Here is a 15,119-nt window from a genome sequence, read left to right as displayed (position 1 = left end):
TTAATTTCAACCTGATATTTTACATATAATTCCTTTAAAATCCACACTGAATATAAATGTAAGATTGTGTTTGTTCGTTTCTCCTTATTTCACGTCGAAATGAAGCATCGGCATTGTTCTGATTTTTTATAAATATTTTAGGTCAACAAGAGTGACAAAGACTATCTTTTATGCCGAAAAAAACATTTCATTACCACGGGAAACTGTTTTAGTATCTTTAAAAATATTAGGATCATAATAATAATTCACACTTTTCTTAGACACCGGTGAAGCCGTGCCTAACAGGTGGCATTATACTCGTATATTTTCATCCACCCTAATACAATTGTACATTTTTTTTATTGCCCTTGTAGGCAGACGAGCACACGACCACCTGATGGTGAGTGGTTACCGTCACCCATGGACTTCAGCAATGCCAGGGGCAAAGCCAAGCCGCTGCCTACCGACCAAGCCGCTACCTAGCGATAAAATAGATAAAATAATACTACTGATAAAATAGTTTTTCTTTAGCGAGTAAACAGATATTTTTGCCATTGTATCTGAGGTGGAAGGAGCGGGGTATAGATTGAGTGTTTACAGCGATGATACAGTACCCCCATTTGGACCTTCGCTGCCTTGTCCCGCAATCTTCAGCGATCCCCAACTCTTCAGGGAATTTTTACTGGTGAGAAATATTTAAGTGAAAGTAAATAGATAATAAACACATTTTAACTTTCTCCAAGGGTTTATGTGAGTGAAATTCAGTTTTAGTTTAGTTATCAGCTAAATCAGAACACGAAGATTTGCTATTGCGTGAATGATAAATTTAAAAAAATATATTCTAATTTACAATTTATCAAGTCTATATGACTCGGAACTTCCGCCCAGAGTTCTTAATTGTTTCAACTGTTTCCTAATACTATTTTTATGTTGCCGAATTTTCACCACGACTTGTAATTTCAGGTGAAATTGATGAATGGAGAGAAAGCCGCGTTTCAAACTCCCACTTTTGCGTTGAAACGACAAAGGACTCTTGATACATTGATAAGGGATATCTATGCAGAACATTGTGCAGACCACAAAGTGGTAGGTTCCATTCTGGTAGATTTTCAATTCTGACGGAAGAAGGTGGATCTGAAATCATAATTAAACTTAAACTCGAAAATAAATTAGCACCACAACTTTGTATAAAATCTTTATCTTGCTTCAAGTATATATAGATAAATCGATTAACATAGATATTTTAGTTCTAATTTTGTCACTTAATCTACAAGAAGCTTTGCCCTTACTACATACAATTCAGAGTACTTAACGGTAGGCAGACGGCAGACCATGGGCGACGGTAACAATTCACCATCAGGTGGGCCATATGCTCATCTGCCTACAAGGGGCAATAAAAAAAATCGAAACAAAGAAATAATTGTCACTTTTCAGTAGCATTACAAAATTAATTTGTAAAATTATTTAAAAAAAACAGTATTTGAAATCGTTAAGTCCAAAACGATTTGTTTACTTATTAAGCACACAATAAAAATTTATTCAGATACAAGGAAATGTTAATTAGAAATATAGCAATTTCTTAGCTTACTTCTTCACTTCTTAGCTTCCTTCTCTAGTTTAAGAGATATTCCCTCTGAAAAATGTCAAGTCTCAAACCCACAGCCCATGTTGTCGCGACGCGCGCTCTCTGACGTCTGGTCCGGAGGTGCTGGGGCAGGAGCCGGGGCGGCGAGAACCGAAAGATTCTTACATGTTGGTCAAGCTCTTAAACTAGACGCGGTCTTAAGAGGAGACGCACCAACCAGTCTTGTTTCTACAGGTATGTTGACGTACTGGTTTGAATTATTCAAATTAAGAATAACAGCAGAAAGAACTTTGCTACTGCCAAAATAGAAAAAAATAAACCACACCTAATTTAGTTCACTGTTGCATATAACCAGCCTAAACTACATATATTGATTACAAATCGAGGGGTGAAAGGTTATTTGTTTTAAACGACATTTTTACAAATTTACAGGAGAGCCATTTAATTTTTAAATTTGGAAAAAAATCTTACCACAAAAAAAATATTCAGCTACTTGAATGGAGTAAACTTCATTGAAATTCAATTAAAAATATCAAACTGCTGATGCTAATACCAAATAAAACGCGCCTTTAATTAGAAAGATAAATATCGCATATTAAGGTGGGTATTACTGGTGGTAGGACCTCTTGTGAGTCCGCACGGGTAGGTACCAACACCACTCATATTTCTGCCGTGAAGCAGTAATGCGTTTCGGTTTGAAGGGTGGGGCAGCCGTTGTAACTATAGTGCGACCTTAGAACTCATATCTCAAGGTGGGTGGCGGCATTTACGTTGTAGATTTCTATGGGCTCCAATAACCACTTAACACAAGGTGGGCTGTGAACCCGTTCTTTTAATGAACTCGTTCTTTTCAACCAAGGTTGCGGTGGCTTAAGACGTGCACCTTGGGAAGGTCGCGTGTGGAGAGCTGCTCCACTTCCAGCATCTCCTGTTTGCGCTGAACAATTGGCAGAAGGACGACTACTCCTGTCTACTACCTCAAACACTTATATTTTAGAAGGTAATTTTTATGAAAGTTTGGTTTTTTTCCTACCTAAGCTAATAATGAGAGGCCATTTCAGCGTAGCCCTAACAAGTAGGTGAGCTCACGGGGCTCACAAAGTTAGTGTTATCATGTGTTTATCAAAGAAAAGACCTGCAATTTAAATGGCAACCATGCTTTTACCTGTGTCTTTCTTGGCGCAGTTAGCTACCTATTCACATTCATCTGGGTCCAGTTATGTTGATACCGGAGTTCTTGGCATAATTCCGCTGCCCACCTTAGACACGAAGTAAAAATATTTAGTGATATAATTAGGCAAGCATTAACATTAAATTGCGTTAACACTATGCCCTACTACAAAGTCCACGGGTTTGATTTTATTAGATAACTAGCTGATCCGGCAGAATTCGTAGTGCCTCAATCGTTAAATAAAAGACATAAAGTTTTGTATAAAATAAACTTAAAACAAATAAAACGAATCCGTCCGGCGGGGGGGACGTCAAAGGGAAAACAAAATTGTTATTTTTATTTAATTCTGAGCATTTTCATATTTATCCACCTTTTAAACCTTCTCTGGACTTCCACAAATAATTCAAGACCAGCATTAGCCAAATCGGTCCAGCCGTTCTCGAGTTTTAGGAAGAATAACGAACAGCAATTCATTTTTATATATTAGAGAATAATTTAGAATTACTCACGAATTAATCTAGAAAATTTTACTTAACAGAAAGTGGAACCACGCGCGTAGTCCTCAGATGGGAAGGTTGCGTGCGTGCGGCGCGTGTGAGCGAACGCGCTGGCTTGTTCCGCGTTGGAGCGCGTGTTGTGGCAGGCGGGGGCTCAACCACGGGAGGGGCCGGTGGTGCGGGACTATATGCGCTACCACTGCCCGAACTCTGCGCCGGCGCCTGGGCAATGCGACCGCTGCAGGACTGTAAACACGCACGACTGCCGCGTACCAAGACCGCTCAATACTTCGATGTCCTGGAGTCAGGTCAGTCGATAATCCTCACTTTAATACTATTATAGCCTCCTTTTTTATTCCTTAGATAAGTGGACGAGCTCACAGTCCACCTATTTTTAAGTGGTTACTGGAGCCCATAGACATCTACAACGTTAATGCACCACCCACCTTGAGATATAAGTTCCAAGATCTCAGTATAGTTGCAACGGCTGCCACGCCCTTCAAACTTCGCCCATCAAAGGCGTTACTGCTTCACGGCAGAAATAGGCAGGGTGGTGGTACCTACCCATGCGGACTCACAGGTCCTACCACCAGTAATAATAACTTAACATTTCCAGGCATAAAAATATAAAGTCGGATTTATCTGTTGCAAAAACCTGTCCTGCGAATTCGTGTTCCTATAAGTCCCTAAATAACCCCTTAATACAAATAAATTATATACTATGTCCACCCAGAAAAAAAATACAAGTTTGACAATGGGTTCGCTTGTTGCGACACCTCGCTGTATTGTTATTGTCTAAAGTACAGTGTCGTGCAAAAACCAAAACCCAAGCATTGACCAAACCACAAATGGTTCATTATGAACAAGAGTTAGGGCTTAGTGTGCTACCGCACGGGTAGGTACAGCCTATTGCCTACTTTGCCACGAAGCAATAATGCCTTTCGGTTTCAAGGGCGGGACAACCGGTGTTCAATATCATAATCTGGACGAGAGATTTGAGACCCTTTATTTCTACAAAATTCCTTATTCCGAAACAGATTACATTTTTGGCGCATTTCTTCCTTGAGATGTAATCCATAATATTTAACTATACATTTACAGTTTTCGACTTGTATCCCTTCCGGGATTTTTTTTGGATGAAATGGTCGCAGTTGGTCTATAGATCATTTTCCCGACACAATATTATTTTATCGTAGTAGAAGATAATTTTTTTCTTGTTTTCATTTAGTTAATGGAAATAAGACAACACTAGCAATAGCGGTCGGTAGACGAGTGATGCTCATGATCGAAGAAGTTAAGGCTGACTATGAAATGGGATTCGAGTACGTACATATCAAGGTAAGCCATCTATCTGCTTTACTATCAAAACTAATACAATAATACTGTATAATTGACGTATATTGAATAGAATCGTAAAACACTAGTTCCGGTAAATTACACCTGTAGTGGTTTAGTATTGATAAAAAAGGCAATTAAACAAAATTAATTCCATTTTAAATATTAATAAATTTCTCGTAGGACATTCAATTAAGCGAAACGCCAACCCTCATCAAGCTGATGGACGGTGAAGTTGAAACAATGGTGGTCGGCTACAAACACCATTGGGAGATTCTCGACACAAGCAGTGGCCAAGTACGTTCCGATAATTATTAGGTCTTGTTTAAATGTTTACTACCTAGATGCGCAAATGAGCTCTAAGCCCTGATATTAAGCGATATTTTCTTCGATTTCGGCGAGTCGTCAACATAATTAAAACTACATTAATCACGAATGGCTAAGTTGCTATTCGTCGACATTAGAATATAGTGCTAACAACTGTCCATTTACCGTTCTATCAGAAATATCTCTAGAATTTTTCCCCGTCTATTCGTTGGTAGCTTATAGGGCTATTCCAGCTTCGCGTGGACAGGGAGACTTACATTTCATTTCAAAGTACGAAATAAAGGTATCTTGAGTTCTGCCAGACTTTACTTCTTATTAATAATATAAAATATTATATTCCTGCATCATGAAAGTCATTCCTCAATACAAGAACTGCTACGATCATAATTACCAACTAAAATAATTGGAACTTGCTCTAGAATTAATTTATGACAGTTTAATGACTATGGGATGACTTACGTGCCACTGATGACTTGATAGTCAAAACTTAATATGTACACATTATAGTTTTTTTTATTGGGTTCTAAGATATTGTATCGACGCAATAAATAAAACACATGCTACGAGGGCGGCACTGAAAATTTCGGGAATTAACGAAGTGACACAACATTACTATTTAAAAATGTATTTATTGCTTTTCGAAGTATTCTCCGCGAAATTTGACACATTTTTCCATACGATGGAACCAATCATTGAAGCAACCAGTCCATTCGGAAGTTGGGGTCTCCAAAATGGCCGTTTTGTAGGCGTCCACAGCTTCTTCAGGTGATGAAAATCTCTGTCCACGCAATTTATTCTTTATTTTAGGGAAAGTATAGAAATCATTAGGGCTTAGGTCGGGGCTGTACGGCGGATGGTCTAATAATTCTATGTTTTCTTGCTCTAAAAACTCTTTTGTTCTGTGCGCTGTGTGAAAACTCGCATTGTCGTGATGGAGGATGATGCGGCGGTTGCAGTTCTCTTTACGGAGGTCAGAAACGACCTGTGGCAAACAAATGCTAGCATACCATTCTGCATTAACCGTTCTTTGTCCCTCAAGAGGAATAGTCGTAACATGGCCGGTTTTGGAGACAAACGTGGCCACCATTTTTTTTGCAACACTCCGTGAACGAACAATTTTTGTTGGCTTTAACTCATTTTCGAACACCCAAACTCGTGACTGGCTTTTTGTTTCGGGTTCGTACGCGTATATCCAGGATTCGTCACCTGATACAATGTTGTATACAGCATTTGAGGATCCTGCGTGGAATCTTTCGAGAGTTCTGACGCACCAAGTAACGCGAGCCGCTTTTTGCTCTTCACAGAGCGAATGCGGTATCCATCGGGAAAACAACTTTTTTACACCTAATTGTTCATGCAAGATTATTTGTATTTGACTCATGCCAATGTCTAAAGTTGCCTGAATTTCGCGGTATGTCACATGTCGATCTTCCTCAATCAGCTTACGCACAGCATCAACGTTTTCTTGGGTGACTGCAGTTTTTGGACGACCTTGACGGGGATCATCACTGAGCTTGACACGTCCACGTTGAAACTCAGCAAACCAGCGATAAATTGTGGTTTTAGATGGGGCTTCATCACCAAATGCAGAAATCATCCGGTCAACACACTGTTTTTGTGTTAAACCACTTCGAAAGTCATAATAAATCATCGCTCTTGAATTTTCTCGAGTCAATTCCATTTTCTCAACGACTAAACAAGTTTGACAAAACCTCGTGACAAGACCGAGAATCTTTTTTTAAATAAATAAATGGTATTCGATTTTTAAAACCAAGGAGTTTTCAATTAAAAAGATTTTAATATGACAGGAACAGTGGAAATATTCCATTCCCGATACTTTTAGTGCAGCCTATGTATAAGTCTTATAGGTAGTACAACAGACATCCGTATATCAAGAAATAAGATTTTATATCTGAAAGCAAATTTATAAAGGATTTCGAACAAATTAAAATGAATGTTCTAGCAATGCTTTTGTAAAAAATTTAAGGTTTGTGTAGTTATTTTAATTTATTAAAATTATCTATGATAATATGTAGTAATTATTTATAAGTAATTGCAATACACACGTTGTCATGTTGTGTAAACTAACTAGTACTCGTAATAGTATTAGCGTATAGCTTAGGTTGGTTAGGTCGTTTTATTTTGGCCCCAAATGACCTCATACGTTATGAACGAATTTTCTTAAATTTACACGGCAATTTCGTAAAATAAATGCTGTCCGATTTCCTTGTATCGGCGACAAGTTACTATTAAATAAAATGAACTGTCTAGAAACTGTTTCTTGGTTATAGTATCTGAATATGTAATTATAAATTAAAATTTAGGGTGTGAAAAGAGCCGAAAATTCCGAAGACCCTGGAACACGTCGCGGGACTCTAGTCAACGCTCTGAGGATTGGCGACGAAAGAGACGGACAAATTGTATTATGTTACAATCGTAAGTTTGCACGACACTTTATTTTAGGAAATAAGGATTACTTGTGGCCCGGAGACCTACTGTTAGTCTAGTTTCACCAGGGCAGGTGGGCGAGCACGAACTCGGAAGGGAGCATAACACTTTCAATTTTCATAAAATAGCCGATTCCTCTCGATTGGACTCGATTACCTAAATGAGCACATATTATGTATAATTTAAAGAGAGGCCTTACAAGGAAAACTCTCGTGAAAGGTTTTGAGACGTAACCTATGATTTAGTTTAATATAATATTGATTATTGCTGTCGTTTTTATGAGTATTATTATTTTTTCATAGAAGGTTGCATAGAAGCAAGCTCACTCTAGAGGGCAAGGCCTTTAATTGTTGCTCACACAAATGTAAATTGTAGTTTACGACTTAAATTCTCTCTGGTTGTTTTAATAAAGACCTATCTATGGTTTTACAGATACATGTCACTTTGAGAGGCTGACAAGCAAAGGATTAGAGAGCGACGGAGAATATGACTTTCATTGGACCACAGTTCCTGCTGCTATCGGTAATTTAATTACAATAGTAAACTTCTTTTTCTGGCTTCTGATTCTATTTCTGTCCTTAAATTAGTTTCAAACTCTTTTTATTAAAAACTATATTATTGTACAATCTTTAGGTTGCTATTATCATGCAACCCCGTAATTCTTTCGAAAACCAAATGTACTATGTTCCGCATCAAGGTTTGATTGGATTTTTTATTCTACATGAAAATTCTAAATCGCGGCAAACTTGATGTGAACTGGTTACCGGAGCCCATAGATTTCGTATGAATACCGCCACCCACCTTGAGACATGACATGGTAGACTCAATCGAATTATTATTAACAAGCTATTGCTGTCCCATTCTTCAAACGTCAAAGCATGACTGTTTCGCGGAAAAAATAAGATGTACATTTTTATGTATTTGCCGACAATGTATCGACGACTGATTTGCCTTAACATGTATACGTATGTATACGTATTTAAAAATGGAATTTGTTGATTGAATACAAATATATTGGGAATTATATTTATAACTCGTAAAAGTACTGTGCCGGGTGCAGAAAGACATCTCGTGTGTGTGTTAGGGCTACCACCAGTGAAATAAGTAAAAGTAATTGCATGAATTTTCCATACAAATTAGTCAAATCGCCATCATGGACGATACTACTGGTTTTTACTGGTGGTAGGACCTCTTGTGAGCCCGCGCGGGTGGGTACCACCACCCTGCCTATATCTGCCGTGAAGCAGTAATGCATTTCGGTTTGAAGGGTGGGGGAGCCGTTGCAACTATACTTTAGACCATAGAACTTATATCTCAAGGTGGGTGGCGCATTTACGTTGTGGATGTCTATGGGCTCCAGTAACTACTTAACACCAGGTGGGCTGTGAGCTCGTCCACCCATCTAAGCAATTAAAAAATAATTAAAAAAATACTAATTTGTATGATTCTTCTACGATTAGTTTTTGTTATCATTGCATTTAATTGGTTTTGTCGTATTTATACTGATAATATCCATTGTTTTATCATATTATTAATCAAATTACTTTTTTAGTTTGTGCTTTTCCATACATAATGGCCTTCGCGGAAGATTTACTGGAGATACGATTAGTGGCAAACGGTTCTCTGGTGCACGCAGCCTGCATACCAGGCTTAAAGCTTCTGTGCGGACGAATGGTGAGCATTACAATCTACATTTATAAATAAAAATCATATTCAAATTAATTCAAAACATTTATTAGCTTCTTAAGAAATGCATTTCGGGAACAACTCAATATTCGGCTAGCGATGAAACTAAATAGGAAAATTAATGATTTTATTCAACACTCTCGGCTGCAATTTTATTTTTCAAAGTTTTTTCTTCTACATTTTTATGATTTTTTATTATGTTAAACTAATCATATTTAGGATATATTCTACGTGGCCTGTGCTCCGGAATATGTACCTTTGAGCCGTGAGATAGACCCGTGCTTGAGTCTGCACGACTACGAACTAGTCAAGCAGATGAACAAACAGAGCGGCCCGTATTCACTGGATGAAGATGAAAACCACGAAAATAAGTATGAAATTATTTGAATATTTTACAGAGATCATCATTTTATCACGTTTTATTGCATGCATATGTGCATATTGCACTTATTCTTGGATAGAACATATTCAAATTCTACGAAATGTACCGAGTAAAGCCGTGTAAATAGTATAGTACTAGATTGTATTTGATAAATTCCCGATGGTCGTAATTCGATCATAAGCCCATCTTACCTTAACACTCATATTCGTTCGGCTTACGTTAGAAAAATAGGTGGGAAAAGTAAAACGTTACAAAAATTATTTATTGACAAAGCCAAAACATCGTTAATAGTTACTAAACAGATAACACTAAAATCGGTTCACAAACCGAGATAAATAATTTAATATACATAAGAATCGGCCAGAAATGCAAAAATTTACTCTTTTCCTCTACCTGTATCTGTTTGATACCTTTATTTATTTATTTTTTAATGCTTAGATGGGTGGACAAGCTCACAGCCCACCTGGTGTTAAGTGGTTGCTGGAGCCCATAGACATCTACAACGTAAATGTCGCCACCCACCTTGAGTTCTAAGGTCTCAATATAGTTACAACGGCTGCCCCACCCTTCAAACCGAAACGTATTACTATTTCACGGCAGAAATAGGAGGGGTGGGGGTATCTACCCGTGCGGACTCACGCGAGGTCCTACCACCAGTAATTATGCAAATTATAATTTTGCGGGTTTAATTTTTATTACACGATGTGTTATCCTTCACCGTCGAAGTCAATCGTGAGCATTTGGTACATATTTCATTAGAAAAATTGGAACCCGCCCGCGGGATTCGAACACCGGTGCATCGCTAGATACGAATGCACCGGACGTCTTATCCTTTAGGCCACGACGACTTCAAGCTTACATATATTGATAATAATTTAAATTACGTTAAAATCGAACAGAGGCGACGCGGCTCATGCGAATCGAACATCCGAAGACAACTCAGCCTCGAGCAGAAGCAGCTCTATATCATCAGAACAGGAGAACATTAGACCTCCCTTACAAAGGATGGCACCTATATCACCGCCTACGTCACCACAAGGTAGTTGCTACATTCAAATTGTGAGTTAATTGAATACCAATTGAAGACATGAGTGGATGAAGGGGATATGATACAATTCGTTAATTTAATTTTTAAGAAAACGGGCAACAAACTTTTGTTACATGTACTTATTCTTCGTACACAACTAATTCATCACATGCTATTTCTAAAACTAGCCTTTAAAATCGTAATTTTAAAGCCTAATATGGTTTGTAGGCACATAACACCTTCATTCAATGTAAAAACTCGAAATGTTGAAAATGGTACTCCCCTTCATCCACTTATGTATTCAATTAGTAGAGACTACTGCAGTTAGGTTTGTGAAATGATTATGTACTCGTAATAAAAATACACTAGTCCCTCTTATAACACGGTACTCTTATAACGCATTTTCATATTACGCGGGGATTTTACAAGTTATATTTATGTATATACTGTGAAATGTATAGGTTTGCACAGTTCATAATTAATTTCGCGTGCTTTTGCACAGCGTGTCAATTGTGTTGTTATAAAATTAAATTAAATTAATTTATTAAATATACGTTTCTAGTTTTTGAGCTAGCGCGTTATGTGAGAATACACCCATAACGCGAATTCAATCTACCGTGTTATAGGAGATTACTGTTTTTAACCTACTGGCAAGCATGAGTTTATCGATAATTATTGAAAAGGAATAATTTAATTACCTGCATGCAAAAACTTGGCTTTTACCTGTTCAGCAACAAAGGAATCGTCCAATAAACTTGGTCACTAATTTTAATTAATATTTTTCAGTAATGCCAGAGAACAGTCGTTGCGTGCGTATTTACAAAATACCACAGAGTAACCTCAGCGCGGGTACTTACCAAAGACAGTCTGTGTCAGCCGATCAAGTCGTCACCTCCTACTTTCCAGACAGGTTGGTATAATCAATAGGTCATTCACTTGACTGGCATGTCGATTGCCATGGCAGTGAATTTCAAAACATTACATTTACAAAATTAGTTCATTCCATGGCTGTTCAGTGACCACTTTTGACACTTTTGCCACGTACCATCCGGCTATGGAATGAGCTCCCCTCCACGGTGTTTCCCGAGCGCTATGACATGTCCTTCTTTAAAAGAGGCTTGTGGAGAGTATTAAGCGGTAGGGAGCGGCTTGGCTCTGCCCCTGGCATTGCTGAAGTCCATGGGCGACGGTAACCACTCACCATCAGGTGAGCCGTATGCTCGTCTGCCTAAAAGGGCAATAAAAAAAAAAATGCTAAATACAATTCATTTAAATAGGTCGGTAAATAGACACCATATTGTCAAATGTTTAGCTAGTAAATGCGGGTATGCAAGGTTAATTAGTAGATATAAAAACTATAGCAGCGTACCGCGCGCCCAAACACATATTTTTTTTAAATAGATAGTTAAAAACCTCATTAAAAACAACAAGTTCACAGATAATAGCTCTTATTATTAAGTTTTCAAGGATTATAGGTATATTCGTCGGACAATTACGCATAGTTAAACGTTTTGTCATAACGTCTCACATCTCATATTGTGGGTGGATTAGTTAAGTGGTATTTCTTACTTTTATTACTCGGATTATTCTGTGGGGATTACGCCGTGACGACTTGACTGCCGATGGCGTCCTACTCAAAATTGTATTGATCGAATTTTTGGGCCTTTAGGGTCTTAGGTTCTATATTAGTACACCTACTGTAAACAATCATTATATAGGTAATAATAAGTGGTACATGTTTAAGAGAATCAAATTACTGGAACAGCCCTTTATAAATGAATGAAGATTGTTTCAAATGAAATAAGTAGTTTATTCCTTACAGACCAAACAGCATCAGACAGAGACTAGCGGAGTTGAGATTAGACAGCAAGTCTAGGGGAGGAGGCGATGACGAAAATTTGTGAATGAATCATCAAAATGTACGATGAAAATAAGCCGCTGCACAATTTTAAATTCGTTTGTAAAATAAAATAAAGATGTTTTAGAATAGCTTGTTATATGAGGTTAACTCTATCGAATGTTGTAAACGTTGACTTATTCCATTAATATAGAATATAAAATTGAACAGTTACAATTAGACGTGTATATTCAGAACGTATATTTTTTAAATAAAAATTGTTGGTGATAAATGCGTCTTATATTGTTATGGATCTATGGGATTAATGTGCTCTATAAAGTAAGTACAACGCAACACATCACTCTTCAATCTGTACTAGTAATATAAGTGATAAGTGGGCTATTGAATGCGTAGCCTTCGCGTATGAAATATGTAAAAAAATGTGCAAATTCACAAAAAAATCATAATAAATTTTATGAATGTTGTTGCATAGGATGAGCATGTTGAATGAAATTAGAAAAGTTCAGAAGGACAAAAATGTAAAATTAAATCCGATTAATGTCGAAAATACTACATTGATATTACAATGACATTAACCATTAGTAGGTACCCTATTCTTAGATCTGATTAAAATATTTTATTAAGTGTTCCAAAGTATTTAAATCTGAAAAAAAAGAGATTCGCATTTGGTCCACATTTCCATCTTTCATTTATTTCAAAAACACTTACTTGATTCGCCATCTAAACTAGTCTTTGTTGATAATTATATGATATTTATAACATTATCAATTAACTTTAATTTCCATTTTTTTAATTTAAAAATAATATAGCTATACTTAAAGATGCATTTGTACAACTTGTATTTAGGTATACTAAATAAGCATTTGTTATTCTTAAGATATTCTTTGAGTCACTTGACTTGGAAAACTTTAAGACATAAAGTGATTTATAAATAGTGGATAGAATTTAAGTAATAAATGAATGTAAGTGTACAAGAGGGCGAAACTCCATAGTTTTAAATTAAATATTGCTATTATTATAATATATAAGATACATAATAGCTCGAGTGTACTTTTCCCACAACATGTTACCAAATTTCAATGTTGTGCTTCATACAGTAAAAATAACACGCACAATTTGTCAGTAAAATTTGCGGAATCGATAACGGTTCCTTTCCTTAAAGATAACCTCTAACCGTAATTTCAAATTATTCGTGCAAAGCATAATCTGAGGGAATAATAAGTGTTTTCCTTGACGCCTTGTTTCTGCGTCGCTTGAATAAAATTAGTGCCCGCATTATTTTTTTCTTTTCTTGAATTAAATAATTAATTAACTTTAACTAATACCAGCAGTTTCCTAATTTTCGAACATCTCACTTTATTCCCCTACCTAACCGATACTAGTCGATAGCCTACTACTATTCCAACAACGCGCTGGCGGTATCATCTCACACTACCCCTATGACTTTAGTCATTTAACACTTAGGTACTAGGTTTATAGTAGGTGATAATTTAAATTAAATAAATAAAAATCAACAGTACTTTCTTACTCCATTATAAAAAAACGATTCATTTTAAAAATCCGCGCTGTCCTACTAAATATTTCTAATACATTTATTCCTAAGCAAAGTAAACTTTAGTGTACAATGTTTTGGGTAACTATTACGTACAATTTATCAGTAATGTATTACTCAAAGATAGTTAAAATCAAATCAGTTTATTTAAAATGCTATCGAACGCAGATATTCAAAACACGGCACACCCAATGTTCTTCGTATCGTTGGTCTGTTCAAACTTATTTTTGAAACCTCATTTAATTTTGAAGGACAATTAACAGCAGAGATACCAGTCATTAAATATAGCTACCGGTCATTGTAACATTGTAGAATGAGACATATAGTTACTTGCACATACAAACTGAAACTAAAAGTGTGCATAGAATACATTCAAACAATTTCTATAGTATTTAAGAATTCAAAGATAATTTGTGTACATACAATTTGAAAATAATACAATTTATAAACTATATAAAAAATATAATATTAATATTCGACGAAAACATCGACGGCGCCGATGTAATTTCTGCTACATTAGAGTAAGACCCTAATAATTAAAGAGTACCTACTTTAGACTACTTTAGAGTATCTCTTTAAAAGACTATTTTGCGATCCATCTTTGGCCATCGCACAACTAATTTGTTAATACCATAAACTCTATCGTATTGTTCGCGTTTTAAATAAATCATAAAATGTATTTTATAAAATCATTACCAGTAAAGAAGTGCCATCCAAAAGATTCGGTTAACTACCTTAGAGATAATAAATTAATATTTTGCGATGCAAGCGAATTGAATATTTAAATTAAGAGTAAATACTAATCTTCTGTGTAAGTTTAAGTATTCTAGTAGTCATTTTTGAGTAAAAAATTAATAATGTTAATAGAGATTCTGCACTGGATTTAAAAGTGTAATACGGCACTGGACGATGTAATATTTACTGAATAGTTTATTTGATACTATTAACAAATACCTATGATGATTCTAGAATAGTTCCATAATTTACATATTTTGGAAATATCGCGGAAATTAAACATTTTAATTACCTAATTGTATCTGTTTAGGAATCATCAAAATGATTAAAGAGTTTTAATCTCATCATAAACGTTCATTGTGCTCAATGCCACTTTTTTAACGTTCACGATAGCGTAAAAGTTAACTCAATTTTGTATGCAGTTGGAACAGCGCCCCTAGCGGCAAACGTAGGCAGACGATCCTATTCCATACAATAACTTTTACACACACACAGCACAGTTTTGTTTCATAATAAAAATTTGATCGTGCAATGTAT

At 36.2% G+C, this 15,119-nt stretch overlaps 1 protein-coding gene across 6 annotated transcripts in view; it reads left to right on the top strand.

Annotated features, from left to right (window-relative positions):
- Positions 1-13,644, top strand: part of LOC114245449 (GTPase-activating Rap/Ran-GAP domain-like protein 3) — a 216,169-nt gene extending 202,525 nt beyond the window's left edge. For all 6 annotated transcript variants that reach the window (XM_089732744.1, XM_028177615.2, XM_089732745.1 and 3 more), the window contains 14 exons: positions 522-664; positions 943-1,065; positions 1,642-1,798; positions 2,424-2,564; positions 3,274-3,540; positions 4,461-4,570; positions 4,751-4,864; positions 7,219-7,330; positions 7,775-7,864; positions 8,895-9,016; positions 9,248-9,399; positions 10,310-10,449; positions 11,224-11,347; positions 12,260-13,644. In XM_089732744.1, the coding sequence (XP_089588870.1) occupies positions 522-664; positions 943-1,065; positions 1,642-1,798; positions 2,424-2,564; positions 3,274-3,540; positions 4,461-4,570; positions 4,751-4,864; positions 7,219-7,330; positions 7,775-7,864; positions 8,895-9,016; positions 9,248-9,399; positions 10,310-10,449; positions 11,224-11,347; positions 12,260-12,341 (1,877 nt within the window). In that variant the 3' untranslated portion in view covers positions 12,342-13,644. The remainder of the gene's footprint in view (positions 1-521; positions 665-942; positions 1,066-1,641; positions 1,799-2,423; positions 2,565-3,273; positions 3,541-4,460; positions 4,571-4,750; positions 4,865-7,218; positions 7,331-7,774; positions 7,865-8,894; positions 9,017-9,247; positions 9,400-10,309; positions 10,450-11,223; positions 11,348-12,259) is intronic.
- The last annotated feature ends 1,475 nt before the right edge of the window (positions 13,645-15,119 follow it).

Source organism: Bombyx mandarina, chromosome 15, assembly GCF_030267445.1.
Source record: "Bombyx mandarina strain Sakado chromosome 15, ASM3026744v2".
NCBI classification, from domain to species: Eukaryota; Metazoa; Arthropoda; class Insecta; order Lepidoptera; family Bombycidae; genus Bombyx; species Bombyx mandarina.
This window is presented reverse-complemented; position numbering and strand designations above follow the sequence as displayed.